We start from the raw sequence: 24,115 nt of genomic DNA on the forward strand, positions 1-24,115 counted from the left end.
CAGTCCAATGTTTCTTTCCTTCCCCAGCTTTCTTTTCCACATTAGTCAAAGTTACACTAATTGCTACTGAGTGACAGCATGGAGGTGTTTCAGATACGTATTTTACTGCAAGCATGGTTACAGAGCTTCACACTGGGTATGCAAATCACTGCTATGGAAAGCAAATGCAAAGAGATCTGTCTGCAATCAGAATCATGAGAAGAGGCTCAGTACGCCTGAATCACTGGGTAGGTCTCTGATGATTGAAACTGAAGGAGGCAAGACTCAAAATACAAAGAAACTTGCTAGTAGTAAAGAACTGCAGAATAAAGTTTGTACCTACATTCAAAGTTATTGTACAGTGGTTGTGACCTCTACAAGTGTTTGAATCTGTAGTCAAATCATCCATTACAGATATCCCCATATTAAAAATTGTGAGATGCTCAGATTCTGTCATATTCATGTAGAATATGTCCCTAAGTGAATTTAGATGTAAACTGTATAGCAGAAGTTAATGCAGAAAGAGTTAAGCTTGCATCAGTGACAAAAAGCTATGATATTTCTTTAAGGTAACTTTGGCATAAAATTTGCAAACATTTTGCCGTTGCTGTAAATGACTGACATTCAAAGATTCAGCAAGAACTTACACACAGCTGATTCATACAGCTTGAAGTCTGACTGGGAAATCTTGCACTGCTGCTTAGAAGCAATACTGCAGAGTGATTTAAGCTCATAATGAAGAACTGTAGTGCCTAGTTCAATGGTCATTGACTTGCTCACTTTCAAGGACTGAAGTGGGTCTAACAGTGGTTAAAAGCATAACACCAGCCACTGAAAGACGTCCCACTCTTACACATGGCAAGACTACTGTTCAGTATTTTTCAGTTGTGCATCATCTTTAGATCAAAGACTCATTTTCAAGTGCTGTACATTACAGGAGGAATAATGCCACTTTCATACCAGTTCTAAATTAACCTCAACAAATCACCAGTGCAGACTGCATTCAGCCATACTGACTTCAAGCCCCCTTTTCAACATCTCTGTATGTATAAGGAAGCTGTGCCTAGGAAATGAGGAAGACATTTTTGCTCTTACCAGTAGAATCTGTTTGGTGCAACTTGCTCATGAAGAAGCAGCCATCTTCTGCCAAACTCCACTGAGCTGAATAACTGAAGACAAAAACAAACAGTCATAAATCACAGTAAACCTGAAAGATAATAGAGAAATTAATCCAAAGAAGCCTGTATCACTTCTGAGATAGTGACTTGGACTTTTATGTCCTCCAGTCTCAAAGGGACATACCTGGGGCAGCTGAAAAGTGTCTATCCTGGTTTTTATTGGCAGCGGCAATACTGAGCTGTGTGACATGGGACACGACTGGCATTACCTGAGGGATCACTGTACACCCAACAACCTGCCATGACAGAAAACTGATCATCTAGATATTCACAGTACTCCCATGTAACAACGTCATGGGGTGTGGGAAGGCTGCCTTTTACTTTTTTAAACTTGTGTTGGACACCAAGTGTAAAGCATAACACAGCATTTTGATATACTAGCATAGCTCTGACAACAGATGGCCTTCCTTGATACTATGCTAGAAGGCTATTTTCTTTCTAGTTACCAGAAGCTATCCCTAGAGAGCTTATTTGATCTGGCACAAAAGAGATGCTCTAACATGTCCAAATTTCTCTTGCAGTTCTGAATAAGTTTAAATAGCACTAGTTACTTGTACCATGGAAACCAGCTATTCTCCCTTTGCTCCTGTCCTTCTGCAAACAACATGACACCATTCTCCTAGTCTGGTTACACAAACAATATCCAAATACATCAATCATTTCAGAAAATCTTTCCATAATAAATACCAAACCAGGCTGAGAAAGGTCAGCAAAAAGGCATGTTACAGGTACTATAAATACTTTGACATGTCTTTGTGGAATGATATACAAATGTTACTGTTATAGAGCACTTACAAACAGCTGGTCTCCATAAATGCTGCCATCAGGTAATTCTCAGAAGGATAGTAGAAGGAAGGATCACCTGGGCTCTTTCTTTTGCTTCATTTAACTTCAAATTTCTCATATGGAAGCACTTTGAGGCAGTCAGCCCTAAACTTTTCTTGCAGATTCATCTGATTTCCCCTCCCTCCCTTGCTTGACAGATTTGGTCAGTACCCTTTTCTGGCAAAGAAGATGTTGGACCCCTTTTTTGAAGGGCAATCTGCATTTTCATGAGACCACTTCAGGGTTCTTGCATAAAATGCAAACAATCTGAATCTTTATGTGCCAACCTTGACAAATATTTTTGGAACCAGTAGTGGCAGTGGATCGGCAGGGAAGAGAATGCCTATGAGAACGACTGAGAAGGAAAGAAGGTGATTTAAAAGCTTTGTGTTGATGAGACCGGGATGTAAGAAACCTTGAGATTTACTTCTTATTCTGCATTACATTCCCAACACAAACCCCTATATGCCTCAGCTTCCCTGCTGTAAAATCTTGGAAGGACACGGAGAAACCAATTACAACAGCTTTTGGGTAAACAGCAGACTGGCATATGTTAAAATCTACTTTAAAATATGAAATTCACCTCTCTTTCTCATCTCCCTTTCTCTTGAACACCATCATAGAAGAGAGATGGAAGAAGACAGAGGGAATAGAAGATAATGAGGGTAAGAAAAGGAAAAACTGTTTAGCTTTGTGGATAGAAATGCATACAATTTCAAAACTACAGTGATGAGTCTATTATTGTACCTTAAGTAGAAGATTCTAAACATATTTCTATTTGGAACTTTAGGAGACACTAACTACAACTAAGGAAAAGCTTTCCTTTTTGAAAATTAAAGAAAATCTTTTGGAACATTTAACAATGACTTTTATAAAGTGCTTTTAGGTGACCTAATTGAGAACTTTACCATTACAGGAGGTATTTTCCCCCTTCAAATTCAAAATTCATTTTTTTAGACCTGCTTCTGTAATTGCTGCAAAAATAAAAACATAATAACAATAAGCTATTGTCAATCTCTCTCTCCAATGGCAATGTTTTCCCTTTCATGGGAAAGTAGTTTCTTCCATGCTAAGTAATATGTTTTTGACATAGAGTAATTTAAGTTTTAATAAGACTCAGATCATCCTTTGATTAAGAATAGGGAGCAATCCAAACAACTCAGTAAAAGCTTCTGTGTTTCCAGACCAGGGATGTGTAGGATGTAAGCTTTCCAGGGATACCGATGTTCAGATAGCTGAAGTCACCACAGAAGATCTTGGATTTCGTGTTTTGTATCCCCCACTCTATACCATGTCTAGCTTCCCTGAGCACAACTTTCAACAGGTTATTCCCTCTCTGAGTTTGCTACTGATAGTACCAGTATCCAGGATGAATTAATTACAGCCTGCAAAAACCTTCCCTGTGCTTGTGTAGCATCCTGCTCCATGCCCACAGCGCCAGATGGCTGAAGGGCCCCCTTGCCACTGCTTTCTCTGCCCTGTTCTTTCTGCACGGCTTTTCAGAGGGGCTGTTCACCTGGCGCATACAACAACTCCTCCAGCAGAACAGAAGCTGTGATGCTGCACAGAACCCAGACAGCCCTGATTTCATTTAGTGTGTGCCCTGAATGAGACGTGACTCAGGCAGAAAGTGGAGAAATGCAAGACTTTTTGTTTCAAAGGGAGGAAACGGATATAGTAATTCTCCTGTCAGGATTGGCCTCAAATTAGAAGCCAGTGCCCAGAGAGCTGGAGACAGCACATGAGAAAAGGTAACAGTTCTCAAAGGGAAATATCAGCTCCCTGGGAAACTACGCCCAAAGCTTTCATTGTCTTTGATGATGAGACAGTTTAAAAACCAGGCTTTAGAAGGGGTTTCCTCCTTTGCCATTATCTCAGCACCAATCTCAGTCTTTAATGACTCACAGCAGCACAAGAAGCATAAAGGTACATTTATCAAGGGGGAAATTCCCCACCTTATGTGTCAACCTGGACAAAAAAGGAAAAAAAATACTTTGCAGGATTTTTTTCAGATATTTTATTCCAAATATTATTCAATTTAGACTGAGTTTATTCAGTTGGACCAGATACAAAGCAATATTTGGAGGCTAGGCTTTTCTCAAGTATCAGTTATGATACAGCTGGGATTATTTTTCCCCATTTAGCAATTATAGTGCTTGTATGGATATTTTTTAAACCTAGCATCATATTTTGTTGTTATTATAAAAGCCCCCTTCCCTCCTGGGACTTCTTGTGACAGACTCGTGCATGCAGCCTATTTTCCTATGCAATACCCAAGTACTTAAAAATCATTAACAGTCTGGTTTTGCTTTGTTTTGCTTTTAAAAATCCTAATATTCTGTGAAGTAGAAACATACCACCTACTTCTTTTATGTGGGAACACAGAAATACGAGGGAAAAGGAAAGGCTGTCCCAAGTATCTTCTGAGTTGTTACAAATACCTTCCGAGGCTAAGCAGAGAGTCAAGTGAACCCTCAGAACTGCAAGACAATCCTCCAGCTATAGAAAGAGCTTTCTCACAACATGACACAATTACCTTCTGGAGTAGGGAAAACTGACACCTGAAAACTTTCCTTACCTACCCCAAACCATATACATATATTACTCACCATCCCTGTTATTTGTTTTCCAAACTGTGTGAGAAATGTAAGAGCTGCTCCTGTATTTATTTAATAGTGATAGCGTAAGCTTCACCTTAAATTACGTTGGGATATCTGAGAAACAGCAGGATGCAGTTCTCTTTCCCTTCTAATTTCCTCATCTTTCCAGCACGAATTTTAGATTTTCTTTTTTCTTTTTGCATTTTGGGCTCTATTCATTGATCACATTTTCAATTTGAGATAGTCAAAACATTCTTTAATAAGTAGACATTTTTTAAAACAAAAAACATTGGTTTTAATCTAAGGATAACTTTCATATAAACCAATTAAAATACAGATGCAAAATAAAATATTTTAGAAATCTCTGTAGTTAAAAAACCAAAGCATTTGATGAAGAGGAAGAAGATGTAAATATAAATTCTGAGAGAAAATAAAATATTTAACAGAAATTAGACAAATGTGATGGGCTTTTTTCAGTTTTTGTTTGACAGCAGCACTATTAAAAAAAAACAAACAAAACAAACCCAAACCTAAATTCCAGACAATGTAGGGAGAAAGAATTATGCTTTTCCAAAATGTTTCATTAAGAATAATTAGAATTTTATTTGACTACAACTGATCTAGACTGAAACACTGCTTCTAAAAGGGAAAGTGCGTACTAGGAAAAAGGAAAAAGAACTCTATTTTTTTTCTTCACTTCAGCTCTGGAAAATCTCTCAAAGCAGAAAGTTCTAAAGATCTTAGTTTTGCAGACCCCTCTATTTTCCAAATCGGTCTAAATGCATTCTGCCATATATATTTCTTTGCCCTTCTGGCTTGTATTGCATAGAATGAACACTTATCATAATGTACTGTGTGCTAGTTTACAACTGCAAAAGATCTCTGTCCCCTTCAATCATTTGACTAGATCTAGTTTATTCTTTCCTAGTGTACCCATGTATTGTACCTCCTACACATATTCCCTTCAATCAGATTTTTAAGCTCTTTAGAGTAGAAATCATTTATTATAGCATATGTTTACCCAACATAAAGATTGCTGGGGCTCTCAAGAGCTATTACAAATACAAGGAGGTAGGAGTACAAATGTGAGTGCAGATAAGTGTAAGGACAAATTTTCCCTACAACAGACACTTCAGTAAAAGGTTCCACTATTCAAAACGGTGGAAGTTAGATGATTTTCCCATATTTCTAACAGTTTTGTGTTTCATCCACAAAGCAGCATAGCAATCTAGGAGTTTTATACTTCCCTCTGGAACAAGGTGGCTACTGTTGGAAATGCTTGATAAGACAAAACAATGGTTCTGCCGTAAGATTCCCACATTACACTGGCTTCAAACCCAGCTTTCAATAATTCACAGGACTCAGAGAACATTTAGATACCATTGATTACATTCTTTTTGTTGTTCATCAATGTCTTGTTTTATAAGTCTCTGAAGTACTATCACATTTGAACACCAGCATTAATATCAGTGAAGTTTGTTTCAACTTGTATTTTATATATATATAAAGCATATATATGTCTAACACATATCTTATAGCACTGGGCTATCAAAAAAAGGATACAGAAGGTAATCAACACCTTCAATAGTTTTTCCAATGGACACACCCTGGTGAGCAATAACTCTAACAAAAACTGTAAAAAGCACAATCTTCTCACCATTTTACAGTGAAACATTGCATATTTCCACTGAAAAACTAGAGAAACATGAATGTATAATATACAGACTCATCCTTAAAACACCTCTCCTAAAGGGATTGTGTAGGAGTCACAATTGCTATAAACCATCAGACCTTCACTCACTTTTATGGAGCTAAACCAAATCACACTGAGGACTCATCTCTTTTTAATTTACTGGCAGTCTTATTTTGCTTTGTATTTTAATATTAGTCTATATTCATTTTAAAAGCTCCAAAACTAGCTAAAATATGATCTTTGAGGGCCTGATATTCCCTAGGCATCACATAAATTTGATTCATTCTCATGTAATAACTGAAGGTATAAGATTATGACCTACAGACCCCTGCTTGTCTATCCTGGTTTGACTGAATTATGAAGTTGAGATCTCCTGACATAAACCCACATCTTTAGAACAAACAAAATGAGCTATAACATTTTCATAAAGTATTTCACCTGGACAAGCACCTTCATAAAATCGTACTGTGCACCACTTGTTTCCCTTACAAACACTGGATTTTCACAGTCAAAAATCTGGTTCTTATGAGGCAGTTGAATTGTTTATGTGGCTGTTGAATGTAATGGGTAAGAAAGCATGGCAGCAACCAGATGTTGCTAGTAAATGCATACTTGTCTTAAAGAGAGCAATCCCCGTTAGAGCTTTCCAGTATCTGAAGGGTACCTGTAAGTATGCTGGGGAGGGACTCTTCATCAGGGACTGTAGTCACAGGACAAGGGGTAACAGGTTAAAACTTAAACAGGGGAAATTTAGATTAGATATAAGGAGGAAGTTCTTTACTGTAAGGGTGGTGAGGCAGTGGAACGGATTGCCCAAGGAAGTTATGAATGCTCCTTCCCTGGCGGTGTTCAAGGCTAGGTTGGACAGAGCCTTGGGTGGGATGGTTTAGTGTGAGGTGTCCCTGCCCATGGAAGGGGGGTTGGAACTAGATGATCTTGAGGTCCTTTCCAACCCTAACTATTCTATGATTCTATGATTACTCCCCAGTTCTGACAAGCTCAGTACTCCCCAGAGCCAGTGGGTAACTCTGCTACCTGCATACTTAGCAAGCTCACCATACCAAAAACTTACACATAAAATAATCTATGTGTCATTTACATCTATGAAACATTTCCTCATTTAAAATCTGACTTTGAAAGCAAGGTTACTGAGGTTGGCTGACCCTGACTGGATGCCAGGTGCCTACCAAATCTGATTTATCTTTTCCCTCTTCAACTAGACAAGGATGAGAAAATACAACAAAAGGCTTGTGGGTTGATATAGGACTGGGAGATCATTCATCAATTGCCATCACGGGAAAAACAGACTCAACTTTGGGAAATTAGCTTAATTTATTACCAATCAAATCAGAGTAGGGTAATGAGAAATAAAACCAAATCTCAAACCACCTTCCTTCCACTCCTCCCTTCTTCGCAGAATTAACTTGACACCCAATTCCTCTACCTCCGCCCCCCTTGCAGCTCAGGGGGACAGGGAACGGGTTATATTTGGTTCTGATGCTTCTTCACATCGTGATCTTAAATCACATGGTAGCTCCATGTGCTTCCTATGCTGATGAGGATCTTCAGTTTTATACACTGATTTCATCTTATGCAAAAAACATTATGCATATGGAAATTCAGAATCTGGTTAAAGAAAAGGTGATTTAAATTGCATGCTGGAAGCGACACAAAGGAGATAATTTGAGCAAGCAAGTAGTTCCCATTATTTTTTTTTTTACTTATTTGCCCTAAACAAGTTATGATGGAATACGGCATTGAATCTAAGCTTATACGTTAATTGCATTTACCAACTTTGGTATTCTTATATTCACAAAAGTTTTCTTCCTTTCTCCTCTAGCTTCCATGAAAGCCCCACTCGTCTTTCTTGGACACAGATCTGACCAAAGCAATCCAACCTACACTACAGTATTGACCTAAAAAACCCCACATACGACAGGAAAAATAGCTCAGAGCATCTTCGAAAGCACAGGGTTTGATTCAAGTCCACCTCTAATTCCCTGAGAAGGTTCCTACTGGCCTATCCTCCTGATAGTTTATTCACATATGCTGACTTCTTGCCTCTTACACTTCCTGGTGTTTCTATGAGATGACTAACATTCATCAGGTTTCACTCTCATGCTTTCAAATAAAATTTGAAAGGACAAAAATCCCCAAGACAACAGTGTACCTAAGACACAGATTATATTTTTTTTCCGGATGAACCATGTATAGAATTTGAGAGATCACTTTTTCTTCATCTTGAGTATCTTTTTTTTTTTTTTTAATTTATCTCAACTTCACTAAAGAACACAACACTCCCAAAGCACAGTTTAGCTTTAACTAAAACATAACAGAGTCAAACTGGGTGAAGACAACTCTTTCTGAAGAGGCCAAATTTGAAATGAAGTTGTTCTTCTTATCCCTATTCATTTATACTGAATAAAAATTACTGCGCAGGGCAATTCTTATTTTGAGCAGTCAAATGGTGGGAGGTATACTGCTATTCCCTGAATCACACTATTCTTCATCTAGAAGAGACACCTACCAGGCTATTCTCTTCCAATACTGAATTTAGCAGAACAGAATGCTATGATGTAATTACAAGTTCCAGTGTTTACATGCTTAAACATCCTTGAAACACTGAAGTTCACAGGACACTGCATAGACTTTGAACATTTTAATTTGCAGCAATGCATTAATCAAGCCACGTAGAAGTCATCAATCAGGTTACCCAATAATCAGTGTTTATTGAATGCTGTTGGAAACACATCAGAGTGATAAAGCTTTCAGATAACTGCTGCTCTCAACAGTGAGAGCTCACACATTCAAACACCAGTGAGGTCTGCAGCTCTGTCTGCTTTTGCTGATGAACTACACACTACTCTCACATAGACTTGCTCAGAATTGTTGTAACACAGCATTTTCTTTTGTGCATGTTCATCAGATCAAAGCATCCTGGAGATGACCTTCAGCTTTCTTCCTACCTATCCCTCAATAACTCCTCACACATTGTCAGATATGAGCCACATCAGCTGGTGTTCTGGTTTTGTGGCAGCTTGCAAGTAGCTGCATTAGCATGATGTCTCCAGTGCATTAAACTCCCATATTAAAAAAGTGACTGGAAACACATTTTTACCAGCAGATATTCAAAGGAATCTGCCTGGCATATATAAAGCCAGAAAGAGCCACTAGTATCAGCTGTCTGTTCTCATCCTAACAGATGCTGCAGAATCTTTACTAGTAACTCAAGCAGTAAAGAGAATTATTCAGGCCAACAACTGATGGCTTAATGAGATTTTATCATTTGGATAGACATCCAATCACAAGTCCAAGGGCTGATGAATTTACCACTCCACTTAGTATACTGTCCTGAAGGCTAATTCTATTCTCTGTTAAAAAATACTCTCTCTGTATAACAGGTAACAGGGTATCCTGAACTTGTTTTCTGTTATTAACTTTACGAGGTAGGTTAATAACTGCTTAGATAATTGCACTAAACAGATGCAGTTGTGTTTGAAAACTGGATCATAGAACTATGAAAAGGGCTGGAACATTCCTCTTATGAGGAAAAGCTGAGAGAGCTAGGCCTGTTTAGTCTGGAAAAGACTGAGAGGGAATCTCATTAATGCATACAAATGCCTTAGAGGCAGGTGTCAAGAGGATGGAGCCAGACTCCTCAGTGATGCCCAGCAACAGGATAAGGGACAATGAGCACAGACTGAAACACAGAAGTTCCAACTGATTATGAGGAAAACTTCTTTATTTTGAGAGTGACTGAGAATTGGAATAGGTTGCCCAGAGAGGTGGTGCCTTGCTGTGATTCTACGCAACCTGCTCTATATCAGTCTGCTATAGCAGGGGGCTTGGACTAGATGATCTACAGCGGTCCCTTCCAACTCCAACCATTCTGTCATTCTGTATTAGAATGAGACAGAACAGACAAGACTTATTACAGCAGAATTTAGGGCAAAGTGTCAGAAATTTCACACAAGCATAGCTTTAAATTTAAAAATAAATTATTATTGTTTATCTTTTGCACTATATTAAAACCTATGTCTCCAAGTGAATTTAGTGTTGACAGCACTTTGTATAATAAGAAACTGGAGACACGTTGGAGAGTACAGCCAAAACAAATGACAGACAGAGAAAGGAAAGGTGAATCATCCACAGAAAAGTGAATGGAGCTTAACACCACAGGGATCAGTGGTACACCCAGTGATACAGAGTACATTTCTTTTCTGAATCCAATGAAATCTTCAGCTCCGATGGAAAGGAAAAAAGTAATTTTTTCCCATGGAAGTAGGAAAACCAGAGTTATGTAGAGCACAGTAAAATCTTGCAGAGAAACGACAGATCTACTCGTAGCTGTAAGAATTCATCCAAGGATTCCAAAGCAGCAAAAGAACAAGTTCTCTAGGGGTACAGAGGGCTGATATTTATACAGATGGATAAGCAAGAACATATTGATTTGCCTAAAGATGAGTGAGTCAGTGGTAAAGAGCACAGTGATTACTGCTTGAGAGTCTTTCCTTCTGTTCACTGATCACACTCTTTGCCCAGAAATATATCTTCTTCTTTAGACTGCCAGGCTGCCACTGGGCTCTGCTAGTTGATTTTTTCTTTTTACTTTTTATTACTTATTAGAGGAGGGAAGAATGTTAGAGATTATTCCCACTTTTAATTCGATTCTCTATTTTAAATTGTTGCCCCAGCATATTATGCTTATGTATTATGTAAAAGACTGACAGGTAGTCTAGGAAAGCATATTTCATGACACAGTTTGTATACAGGCTTTGGCCCGTTAAAAAAAAAAAAGGCAACAACCATCTGACATCATTATTCTTACTGAGACAATGTTGGTGAACTGATGGTCTGAGAAGAAAGAAGGAAAACTAATCAAGTAACAGCCAGATGAATAGTTCTGGTGTCCTTTCCTTGTTCACTTTCAGAATGCTCGCTGACACCAAATGCAGTATGCCTAGAGATAACAAGGCATATTCATGAAGAGTTGTGTGCAAGATGTGTTATCAGGATGCCCATCAAGTGTCTGTGCTTAAGGCCTTCACACAAATGGCATGCAAAGCCCTACCTACAAGCATGGATATTTCTGTGCATGGCTGTTTGCTTGTTAGAAACATGCCACATGGAAAGTCTTAAGAAAAGGGACAAGAGCTCATAAGGCCTTTGTGTGGAAGGCCCTTACCATCCCTGGCACAAGTGCTGGTAACCCAGACAGGCTATCTAAATTCATGAAGAAAGTGCAACATTGCAAAGGCTGGGACAAACAACTTTTAACATGCAAATTCCTTATTATTTTTCAACTTCAACCATATGCGTCAAAGAAAATTAAGTCTGCTGGAAAACTGGCTTGGTTGATTAGCGGTGCCGCAAATATTAACACAAATAGTGCAGACAGTTGCAGGAATAATGCCGTTGGGAAAGGGGGAGTTATTCACATAGGCTAATGTCAGCTTCCTGCAGACTAGCTCCCTGGTTGTGTCTGTAGTCTGTCAAAAGAGATCATATTTTCTAGAGGATGATTCAAAGTGGCTAATGCTTACCACTAGAGCAGCTTTTTCCCTCTCCATTAATTTTAGATGGGATTAGCCTCCCTCAGCTAACAGTAGTCCACATGAATAATCCTCTAAATGTTGTAAGCAGTGTGGGGAAAAAAAAAAAAATCAACACCCTAAAATTATGTCACCTCATGTTAACAGCATTTTTTTTTTTTAAAAAAGCTATGATGCAATTTCTGATAAAATAAATCTGGATTTTATTCCCCCTTCTCTGGTCTATGTACTCAGTGACTGTTACCACTGAAACTGAGAGGGTGTTAATAGAAACAGAATAATTTAGGTTCAAAGGAACTTCAGGAGGTCTTGCTCCTACCCTTTTCCAAAGAGGGTGACCCTCAAAGTTAGATCCTAATGCAGTGAAATGAGAGTTTTTAGGATTATGAAGTGCATCAAGAATAGTCCATCACATCTTGAAGAGTAAATACTGGCTATCTCTATGGCAGATACTTTCCTGTCAAACACACCATTAGGCCAAACACATGGACAGATGGCGCTGAACGTATTTTTAGGAGTTGGCCTGTTCTCTCACACAGACATCCTGTGGCAGTATGCATCGTTATCTCTATTCGAAGTGGTTACTCTATCAACCTTTAGGTGAGAACACCTTTCTTTTCCACTTGAATGCATGAGGAGTGGACCTCCTTTACTGTAAGAAACTGAACATGACATGGCCTGATGACAGAAGATAAGCTGTCCCACAAGCAACAAAATCCTGATTTGCTAAACTTCAGCTATACAGCCAAGTATCAGTCCTTCACTCACTCATCTCCACCATACCATTCACAGTAAATAAATGTAGACAGGTGGAATCACAAACCTGGGAGAGGCCAAAATGAAAGGGAAAAAAAAAAGGAAGTAAAAAAAAAAAAGGAAATGTAAACCTCTTAATTTATTATTGCTGCATTGACAGAGCTCCTTTAGTCTGAGGTAGCTTACTTTACAAGAGTTCATTTAAAATAAGAGAGGAGAAGCAACAGCAACTCCATTTGAAACCTGTTTTTTCAGCCTCTCTTTCTGCCTTTCAGTGCTTGAGTGCCTCTGCACATTTATTCCTGAACTGAGCAATTACAACCCTGCATTTTGCCCATCTGACTTGTATTTCCCAATTTCACCTGTATTTTGTCTCTCCAAGTAGCTCTGTTATTCATGGCTGATTGCTACCCATTCCTCTGTGTGTCTGACCCATCTGAATGCAGAAGATATATCCACATGAAGCAGGGGCTCTTACATCCCACCCTCTGATTACACAGCAAACCATTTTTGAAGATTAGATGGCAATGCATAAGCAATAATCCCATAAAATACAGCCCCTCATCCTACAAGCATGCTGATTAAATCCATGAGAGCTCACATGTACAAGACCTCCAACAAGCTCTTGCTTCACAAGCAATGTCATACTGTGTCTGAAGTTTTCTGATTTGTAACTCCCCTTACACAGAAAATGGAGGAGCATGCAGCAGTTCTGCAATTATGTGGTAAGAATCAACCATGTAACAACTGTACTTTAAGCCAGAACAGTGAGTGCAATCATGAAGCAATTAGTGCAGTTGGCAGAAGGTTTGATGCTCTTTTTTTCTCAACACTGGCAGGAAAAAGTCATGACTGAATAAGGGACTGGTCTGTCAGTAGTGGTAATTCAAGTCTGCTGCCCAAGGCAGAGACATGGGGGAGAGAGATGTGAACAAAGGAATGGATTTACTGAAGCTTAATGAGTTGTTGCTCATCAGCTGAACCCCAGTCATTACAACATTCCCACATACCCAACACCCAAGAAACTGGGACATAAAATTACTTCAGTTAACACAGATTTCCCTACCATTGAGTAAATCTGTATTCAACTACACAAAAGATGATCTATAGTACTTATACTGACAGACTCAGTGGGCTGTGATGAAATTAAGGGATGATGCTATATGACCCATTTCCTGCTCATTACAAATAACCAATGAAGGGGATACACTGACTATTGGGTTTGCCCTCATCAGTCCTGAATTGGATGAACAACTGAGAACCAAACAATCCAAACACAGTGTGATTCCTTTCTCTATAGCTCTTGCTCTATTCACCACCTGATTTTCCTGGTCCCACCTGCTGCATTGACAAGATGCAATTGGATGACAGCAATGATGTGACTTGCTAGAAGCATGTGAATGTATTTTCTGTTTGATTCTCACCTCCCTCCTGGCTGTCAACAGCAAAATTGAATTACTGCAACAATACTAACTGGTCAAAATCCAACTTACTCCTTACGGCCCCCACTAACAAAACCTTCACAACCTCTTCAATCAGTGGCATTAAAGTCAGTGATATAAAAACGTAAAGTCCTTGTCAAGGAGATACATTCCCCTTCCTTCCTTGTGTGACTCTTAGCATGCACACAGTGCCTGGAATCCAAGAAGTAAATTCTCTACGTATGGCCTTAGTATGAGACCAAGAAATAGCAAATGGTAGTGTCATTTGTTCCAAACTACCCAACAGGTCCCATTGCAATTATCAAAATACCTGCAGGACCTCTTAATTACTCTGAGAAAATTCTACCTTTGGATATACAAGCATGAAACCAATGGGAGTCATTTACACTTAGCCACAGGCTGAACTTGACCCTTAGTTCAAGTTACATTTAATTTAGTCCAAGCTGATTAATACCCTTTGCCTGATAGTTACCCTCTACGGTTCTTGACCAAAGCTTATTCAAGTCAGAAAATGTACCCATTAGCCTCTAAAGTAGAAACCAGGCCTGTGACTCATACCCATACAGAGTACTTTTTAAATTCTATTTTAGAGTTAGTTGCTACAGATCTACAGACCTTGTGCTAAGTGATTTTTCTCTTGCAACTACAGTAATGAACTGGTTTTTAGGATTCTATGGAAGAGTGTGAGTTTCCTATGGAATGGTGACAATATATGTGCTGGTAGCCTTCTCCATAAATTAGATGAGCATTAGCTGTATGGACTCTAATTCAAAATTATTTCCTGAGTGCTGAATACCACAACAGCTGAAATTTATATTCTACTATATCCTACTTTTATTTGACAAATTTGCCAGTGAAAGTTTAATTGATCTTCGTGTAATAAATTTCCTAATACGCAACAACTTTCATTCCAATGGGTCCTAAAAGACAGCAGTGACCAGATTCTGTTCAGCTTCATATAAGCCCAGAGAATTCAACAGCCACAAGGGAAATGAAACATTTTGACCTCTTCTAATTACATACTAAACATCCAGAAATTTAATCTGCACCTTCCTCTGAACAGCTTACAATCATATTATAAAAAACCACAAAATGCTCTGAGAGGGGTAAATGAAAAACATTACGTGCAATTGACTCTACAAGAAGAATTAGGCAAGCATTTCTCATAGTTGGGAAGGCTATTAAGCTAGAGTCCTGGAAAGATACTGTTTTTGAGTTTAAAGCACAGGCTTAACTTCTAGTCCAAAAATTCCCATAAGATCATTTTGTGACCTTACCTACTTATTTAGCTTTACTTTTGCCTTTATTTTCTCAGGCTTACAGTAATAGTAAAAAAAAAAGCCTAAAGTAGGCTAGAGGAAAATTAGTTGTTTAATGTTTGTAAAATGAATTCATATACACAGACAGAAAACACTGTGGAATTCAAACATTAATGTTGATATTTACATTAACGTATAACCTGAGCAATTCAGCCTGAGCAATTGAACGTTGATTCAGATTCTCATAGATTCATCATATGTAAAACAGAGAGCACTAAACTCCTTTGTATAAAGGCTTATATACTAGACGCCAAGATATTTCACTCTTTTACCCCTGTTGGGAGCTCAAGAAATTGTTTTGGTCTTTTTCCAGTTTTACTCAAAATATCAAAATGCCAGTAAATCTGCCATTTCTCAAAACAGTTTGCTCCAATGGCTAGTTACTTCACAATTGAGTTTATCTACCATTGACTTCTAGCCATCAGTTCTTGTTAGAGGGGCTTTTTTTTACTAGATCAAAATGGTTACTTCTATGTTTTGTCTTCCCCTATGGAGATATTTATGCACAACAACATAGTTCCCCTTCCATCTGCTTTTTCTTGAAATAAACAGATTGAGCTCTATAAAGTCCTTCACTGGAAGATGACTGATTTGTGAGTACTGACGTTCCTGATTTTCAGAAAGTTCTAACAATGTGGTCTCTTACAATGAAGTCCTGTTTTATCCAGCAAAAAATCAAGGCAAATCTCACAACGTATTTATTTAGCTGATGGATTACCCGTACTGAGGGAACTGGACTTCAAAGAAAATTGATTCACTGCTACTTTTCTCTTAGAAATCAAAGGCTACTGGAAAATATGCCAACCAGATAGGAACAAGAAGCGTCTCATCCTGTTCTTGGAGCTGGTGCTAGGCTAGAGAAAGAGAATTGTTAATAAGAGGACAAAAAGCCTCATTAGAGGTTGTTATTCCTATCATGAAGGATCCTAGCTGTCTTCTCTGCCCACTGCCCGTCACTTGGTATTTCCAAAAGGACTGATGAATAAACACAGACTGCCAGGCCCACACGTAGGGCTAGGCCCCAAGAACACAGTAGTTGCCCATGTCCTTTACTTTGCCCTTTTCACTGAGGCTTACTCCATGTTTCCTGCTTGGAAATACCAGTTCAGTATTTCCAAAGACTGCCCTGGTATCACCCCAAAGACTTTCCTGAATGCTCCGCAGATATTATATAGAGAGGTGGGAAACCCCTAGGTTCTTACGAAGCAAAACAAGGCAAAATGCTGCCAAAGATTCTTACCTTCTGATCTTGGCTGTATGCTAAGATCCAGTCTTCCTTCTTGGGGTGGAAGAGCAGACTGTTGATGTAGAAGTTCAGACGGTATTTTTGATAGGTAGCCCCTTCATCAGAACTGATTAATAAGCTGCTCTCAACTTCTGGATCGGTCAGCAGCATAATCTATATGGTAGGAAAAGATGAAAATACAGTGGTGAAGAGACATCAGATGGAAATATAAAGCTAGGAACTGCAGGTAAGCTTATTAAATACATTTATTTCAAAGTGTTTGAATGTAATGTCAAAACTAAGCATAGCCAATCTTTCAATAAGGAAAACAAATACATTTCAGCTATGTATATAAGCACATAACATATGATCAAATAGGCAAAATGACTTTACCAGTAGTTAAACAGACTTGATGAAGCTATGCTTAGGTTATACAAAAAATCACACCTGAAATTCACCAGAGTGCAAACTTACTGAATTACCAAGCAGCCACAGTGGGCTGCTAGTGTCTTCATGAATAATCTATTGGAGGGGCAGACAAAAATTTAAGTATCACTAACGGTAAGGTTTGTTAGACTCTGGCAGAATTTAAAGAAATATGACAGTTTCATTGCCTGGAACATTATAACCTGGCTGTCTGCAAAAAGCCATCTTGCTTTGGCAGGAGAACACATTTGATAACATGCTGGGTTCTTTCCATCTCCAGTTTCTGTGGTGCTGTGAATTACAGATTTGGTAGCGTATCAAAAGTAATCTCTACATAGTAAAGTTGCTTTCTAGCTTTGTCCAAGAGTGTTAGTTTAGGAGTGGCAGAAGATATACGGCTTGCAGTTGTAGTAGCTAGTTCTCCCTATTAACTATGGTATTAATTGGTCTGCATTGTTGATGAATCAGAGAGAACAATGAGATACTCCTCTCATGTGTCTCTGCATGAGAAAATATATAGGTTTAAGCAGTAAAAAGAGATCATTCCAGTATTTCAGCAAGCACCAGACTAATACCCTTAAGGAATGGGAATGAGGCACTATGGATGACAAACATGAAGAACTCTGAAGAGTATTTGCCTGGGAAGGTATTAAAGCCTTGAATCATTAGCTTTGGGTTTTGTTTGTTGGGTTTTTTTTGTTGGGTTTTTTTTTTTTGCTTGTTTGTTTGTTTGTTTGCTTCAAGTATTGGTGCTGCTGTTGCTTTGCAAATGGCAAACACCGATATGTTCTTAGGCAAGCTTGAAAAGGATCCACACCTGGCATTTCTCAGAGCAAATTCCTATTTGGGCTTGGGCGCTGCAAAAATCAGGCACTCCATTTTCTTCTCTTTCATTTAGGCAGGCAGAGTTAGACACAACTTAACTATGAAGTACAGGGAGCTGTAAGTCTTGATAGACAACAGATACTAAAGAACTATTTGTATGCGAAGGTGTAAATACACATACAGGAATACACAGGAAATGTCCTTCATTATTGGGTAACTGCCAGAGGTTTTATCTATCTCTAGAAAAACTCTTGGCAGCATATAAAAACCCTTGGTAACAATTTGGCCTGTGATTTGGAAGTTTGGGGTTCTTCATAAACCCGTTACATCATCACACTGTATCTTGAATGTAAAATAGGGCAATGTTTCGATTGTAGCATAAAGGTAGTCTCCTTTTGCATCTCTGATATACTTTCAAAATCTTGTGAAGAAAACATGCATTATTAAACATTCTTATTTCCATTTAACACTTCCAAATACATCAAGCATATCACTGATGTGGCTTCTAAACTGAAGATTGCATGATAGAAACTACACAGAAAACATCAATAATCAAATGTCAATATATAGATCATCTACTGTCACTAAGTAACTTATCTAGCTTCCGAGGACAAAAATTTACTGTGATGTTTATCAGTTGGTTCTTGTTTCTTACCAGACTGATTTCTGGGACAATGTTCCTATGGTTAACATTTATTGATTCAGTACAATGATTCAAGCATTATGATTTTCCTATTTTTATGACTTCCTTCTTGAGTGGATTTTGTTTACGTTGGTATTTGAAAATATCACAGCACAGCATTAATTTGGACTACAGCAACTGGAGCAGAAATAAGCACAAATCAATGAGCTTGATCCAAGCTCCCTGAAGTTAATAAGAGTCTTGTCATTGACTTTGCATTGTACCTCTAAGGCAAGATGTTAATCAAGATCCACTCTAGTCTCATGTATTTCCTTCTACCTGCATAAGGAATTCATCCGACCTCATCACTGTCGCATCCAAGCACATCACTGCCTTAATACATTTTCTGTCAGGCCACTCCTCTGAAGTCTGCAAGTGCTCTTATCTCCATTTCTTAGAAAGGGAATTGAGGGACAAGCTCTTAAGGCACTGAAGCACCTAATTCCTCATTCAATCAATAAAATTTAAGTGCCTGAACAGACTTGCCAGCACTGCTGACTTTCGTTTTAATCTGCTAACTACTGCCCTAGGCTATTCCTACTGTTTTTTCATGTATCTACCAGATAGATACCTGATCTTTTCAGGTCTCCAGAAGCCTTAGCTGTTGTATTGTAATAGCCAGCTATTTTGTACATACGAAGTGTTGCAGGACATATGAGTTTTCCTATATGTGGCAATAGCAATAGTGGTTTAGATGTCATGAAACTGTGCAGAACTGCCCCAGATTTATGCAAGACAGCTGGAGACAGGGGAGGGAGTTGACAGATGAATCAAACTGTTAACTGTAAAACCAGCTTTCAGTGCTTACGACATCATTATCTGCTTCATTGTTGTCCCCTCTATTGCCAATTACTTTGCACACATGCCATAAAAGAAAACAAGCTAGAGCTGACTAAACAGTCTACTCACATCATAGTCAAAGCACCATGCTTCTTACAAGATAAGAAAAGCAAATTTAATTACAACATTTCTTCTTGTAAACAATCAGAGCTACAAACCCAAAAGATAGCATTGCAACCACTACTGGACAGTTACTCCAGAGTATCAGGTTAGTGCTAGTCTAAAGTCAGACCCTCTGCCTCCAAAATGCCCATACTGCAGATAAGGTGTCATTTCAAGATCAACCATTTCTTTCTACAAATCCACTTCCACTGAACTGCACTATGCGGTAACAAAGTTGCAGCCACATTAGCTTAGTTTTATTGCCTAAGTTGCCTGAAGCATCCATGTGTAAGGAAGGAAAGTACAATGGCATTAATCTTTGTTGTTGCAGCATATGAAATACAGAGTAAGTAAATTTTAGAATATTCTTTGCAATAAAAGAAGCCAATTTCTTCTGTGAAGTAGTCTTATTACTCACTGACTTGATATAGTTGCCTCTACAGGAAAAAAAGTGGACACACACACACATTGAACAAGAAAAGCATGGGAAATATAACCAGCAACAATAACAAAGTGAATCTAAATTTAGAAGTCATAAACATTAATGCTTAAGAATATCTAAGATAAGAGATTGGAAAGACATTATTTGTATATTTCTGACTTCACTGTAGGAAGCATGCTGGATTCCCTGAAGTGTGAGCTCATCGAAGGAGCTATCTTCTTGATTAATTTCTACAATACCTAATATTACTGCTTTCTCAGCTAACAGTGGTTTCTGGACATCACTGCAGAATCAACATGACTTTTGCACAGGAAAATCACACTGCATATCTATCCAGGTTCTTAAGAGGCCATAGGGAAAGATATCTGGCAGGACTTTTGAGAGGTTCTCTTGCCAAAAGATCTGAAATTGTCTAAGGAAAAATGCCTTTCCATAGATTAATTTATGGTTAGAAGATCAGCATCAAACTTCAGGGAAAAATCTTTCATTTTCCACAATGGAAGGACATGTTCATTTGGAATTTTCCCAATAATTTGTGGAGTTCAATTTATTCATTAATGATCTGGAAAGAAGAAGGAAAGATAAGTGACAAAGTTTGCTAATGGCAGTAATGCATTCAGAATAACGAAGACAAAAGTCAGCTATGAAGATCTGTAAACGGATTGCACAATCCTGAATACCTGAGCAATAAAATGACAGGTGAAATTCAGTGATAATGTATGAAAAAAAAAGAGAAAAAGAGGAAAAAGAAACCCAAACCCCGCAAAAAACCCAAAAAAACTACACAGATAGAGAAAAGCAATCCCAGGATAACAGACAGAACAATAGTCTCTGAGAAGATAATTCCTTTCGGGAAAGGAGTTTGCAGGTTTCAGTGAAGGGGTCTGTGAAAATAGAAACTCAGTCCTCAGATCAAAAAACCTTCAACTACACCAGTAGGAATTATTAGGAGAGAATTAAACAAGCATAATAAATAATTCGATTAGGTCATTGCAGTGTTCCCACAAGTTTTACATTGGGTGTTATTCTCATCCTCCACCTAAAACACAACAACAAAAAGGCTATGGTAGAAAACACAGAATAGATACAAGGGTGATTGAAGAAAACTAGGAAACATTTTTTTTCATACAATCAGCAAATAAATGAACTATTCAACTTCCAAAAGAGATAAATAAGAGACAATTTGACCAAAGCCTACAAAACTATGAATGGCCTGCAAATGCTTAGAAAATAATTAGTCACACTCTCATAATTTGAAACTCATGAGCATCAAATGAAATCAAGAGTGAGATACAGGCACAGATGACATGACAAGGGAAGAACTAATGACGTCATTTATCTGGAATTCTATAATGCCTTTGACACAGTCCCCTACACCATCCTTCAAATGGATTTGACGGGTGGACTGTTCTGTGGACAAGCAATTGGTTTTATGGAGGAGTGAGACTGGTTAAGATTCAGTCTGATTTAGCATGGCTGTTCTTATATATGTCACTAGAGAGTGAATGAAAATTATAAACAATAAGAATCTTATCAGCTCGGGCTGATCTTGCCATTTCTTTTGTAAAGAATTGGGCCTATCATTTTTCCCTTAACAGTTTCTAAACTGTTTCCAGCATCACACAATAAAGCTATTAACGCAGGAGTAAAGAGAGGCATACATACCTGCCTCTCAAAGTCAGCAAAGTCACTAAGTAAAGGGAGACCAACCTTAGAGTGCCTCTGGTCTCGTTTATTGGTGTCTTATGACAACATTAACATAAAAATATCCAAAAAAAATGAAGAGTGAGGGTAAGCCAAGGCTCTACTTCTCCCCAGCAAAAGTAATTGTTCTCTGTTCAGATCAGTGTTCATCAGTGATCAAAATCTGCTTACTCACACCAGGCACAGCAAGCACACACTGCACTTTCTAATGCTGCGGAATAATTTTTTTCCTCTATGAAAAAAGAACCAAGAAAGTTGACACAGTCTTTTTCAACCAAATGCAAGACATGCATTAATCATCCATCCCCTGAAAAGGGAGAAACCTGATTTGTTTTTCCTAGAAGTGATAAATGAACACAAACCAAAATTTATAGATCTTAAGCAATCCACACTATTTTCACCCCTCGTTGGTGCTAAGTCTGCTGATGGCAGATTGCCCTTGACAGTTATGTGGATATTTGCTGTCCTCACAAAAAAACTCCAGGAACACTTCACAAGAGAATTCTGATTTTGCTTCCACAGATGGAATTGTGATCCTTAACAAATGCCCTGAATACTACATCCAGTGGTTTGGTTAAGACAAGTCCAGAACTGCTCTCAGTCTTTATTTTAGCTCCTCATCTCTCCACTTAGACCAACTTTTCTCTAATATTTTGTAGGAAAGAGCCTAGTAGCAGCAAAATAAGATAGTATGAAAATATTACAAACGTATTTCATAGATTCATCCAGGTCTAGCGGAAGATGTCCCAGCCCACAGCAACGGGGTTGGAAATAAATGATCTTTAACATCCTTTCCAACCCAAACCATTCTGTGAGTCTGTGATTGACACATGCTTTAATTTAATTCTGATGTATCAACAGATCTGAGTTATATCACTTGACCAGAAATAGGGATGAAATGCAAATAGATTCAAATCTCCTGAAAGAAGCTTCACCTTCTTCACCTATTACCTGATTATTGCAGAGACAAAACACTGGTGATCCACATGAAACAAATAACATCTCTCACAGAAAACGTAAGTACAGAAAAAGAGGAAATCAGCAAGGAAGAACAGAAATGTCCTACTCTTCACAAAAGCAGTGCTTTCCCTAATTAATTACTCTAAATAGTTGCATTTTTTTCCAGCTTCTCTGGGGTTTGGTACTTTTTTATATGGTAACTGATTGCAGAAGCACCAGTGCTATGGAGTCCCAGCATAATGAAATGTAATTTCTGCCACTTTGCATATCACTTCTGAATTTAGATTGCCATTTGCAAGGCATAAAGATTGTGTAAAGTGAGAACCTGATTCTCCAGACTCAGGAATTCACACATGCATTACAAAGCAACATACCCTGCTTTTAACTAATCAACCTAGTTCATTTCTTAAGCTTTTTAAGATCTAGAATAAGAAATAAAATGAAACAAGCCAAATGAAGGAACTGCTTTGTCCATGGCATTCTGAAATGAATGCAATACTACTTTATAGAAAATTAGAGGAACAAAATTACCATAAAGAAATAACTTGAGCATTTATTTGGATAATTAATAGAGAAAGAGGACACTAAAGCCTTACAAAGTTTAATAAGCTTTACTCATGAGCTAGCATCAGCTGCTGTAGAACTGCATTCATGAGTAATGCCACCACAATCTGGCTCAAGTCTCTGCTTTAAATAAATTGGCTAACAGTATTAGCACCGAGATGAAAACATTAAATGAACTAGAGCTGACCATTTTTAAGCTGCCTCTATCGCCAACTAAAGACAAGGTTAGCTGCCGAGCAATTTCATTAAGATCCCATTAATATAATACACTAATAATTCAATCAAGGCACTGTAAAGTGTTTTATTGCCAGAAGTTCTTGTTAACTTAGCACAGTAATTTTTGTAGGGAAAGAAAAGACTTTAGTGACAATTGCACTTTCAACACTGAAGGGAAAAAAAGATGTTGCCTTTGAATGATGACCTGGTTTGGAATGGTCTCAGAACGACCACTTCAATACAAGGAAAAGGTCTGTGGAAAAGTGATTTTGCAGCTATAACCCAGCAACTTCAGAGTAAAAAGGTTCTTACTCATACAAACACACATAACCCAAACTCATTAAATCAGTCTGCACTTTGCTGGCATAGAATGTAACATATTCCAAGTCTCACCCAAATAAAACTATACTCATGATTACTAGACAGTGCAATTTAGATTCAGACTCAGTCCAGATCTGGACAGTGGAAACTCTAGCATCATTTCCTAAAAGAACCCACAGGAGGGTCCATATAGGATACCACTGTCTTCCTTAAGTCTTGTTTATTTAAAGGTAAGAGAACTCATGTGGTGAGGTTCAGCTGATGAATTAATCTTGTTTGCACACATGAAAGCTTTAGTGCTCACTGAGTGATAAAACAATCTCTTGTCAGCAGAATGCTAGATGGCAAAGGACTATCTTTTGGGAAAGATTTATCTTTAAAGAGAGAAAAATTATCAGCTGCCAATATTTTTGAAAGCTGGGATTGTACAGTATTCCTAATGGAAGAATTGTTGAAAATTGCAT

The 24,115-nt window shown here is 38.1% G+C and overlaps 1 protein-coding gene across 1 annotated transcript in view; it reads right to left on the reverse strand.

Moving 5' to 3' along the window:
- The window catches only part of LOC136011298 (VPS10 domain-containing receptor SorCS1-like), a 295,003-nt gene that overhangs the window by 103,421 nt on the left and 167,467 nt on the right, over positions 1-24,115 (reverse strand). The window contains exons 4-5 of the mRNA XM_065672946.1: positions 16,585-16,743; positions 1,075-1,148 (exon numbers count right to left, since the gene is read on the reverse strand). Coding sequence (XP_065529018.1) covers positions 1,075-1,148; positions 16,585-16,743 — 233 coding nt within the window. The remainder of the gene's footprint in view (positions 1-1,074; positions 1,149-16,584; positions 16,744-24,115) is intronic.

Source organism: Lathamus discolor, chromosome 3 (assembly GCF_037157495.1).
Source record: "Lathamus discolor isolate bLatDis1 chromosome 3, bLatDis1.hap1, whole genome shotgun sequence".
NCBI lineage: Eukaryota > Metazoa > Chordata > Aves > Psittaciformes > Psittacidae > Lathamus > Lathamus discolor.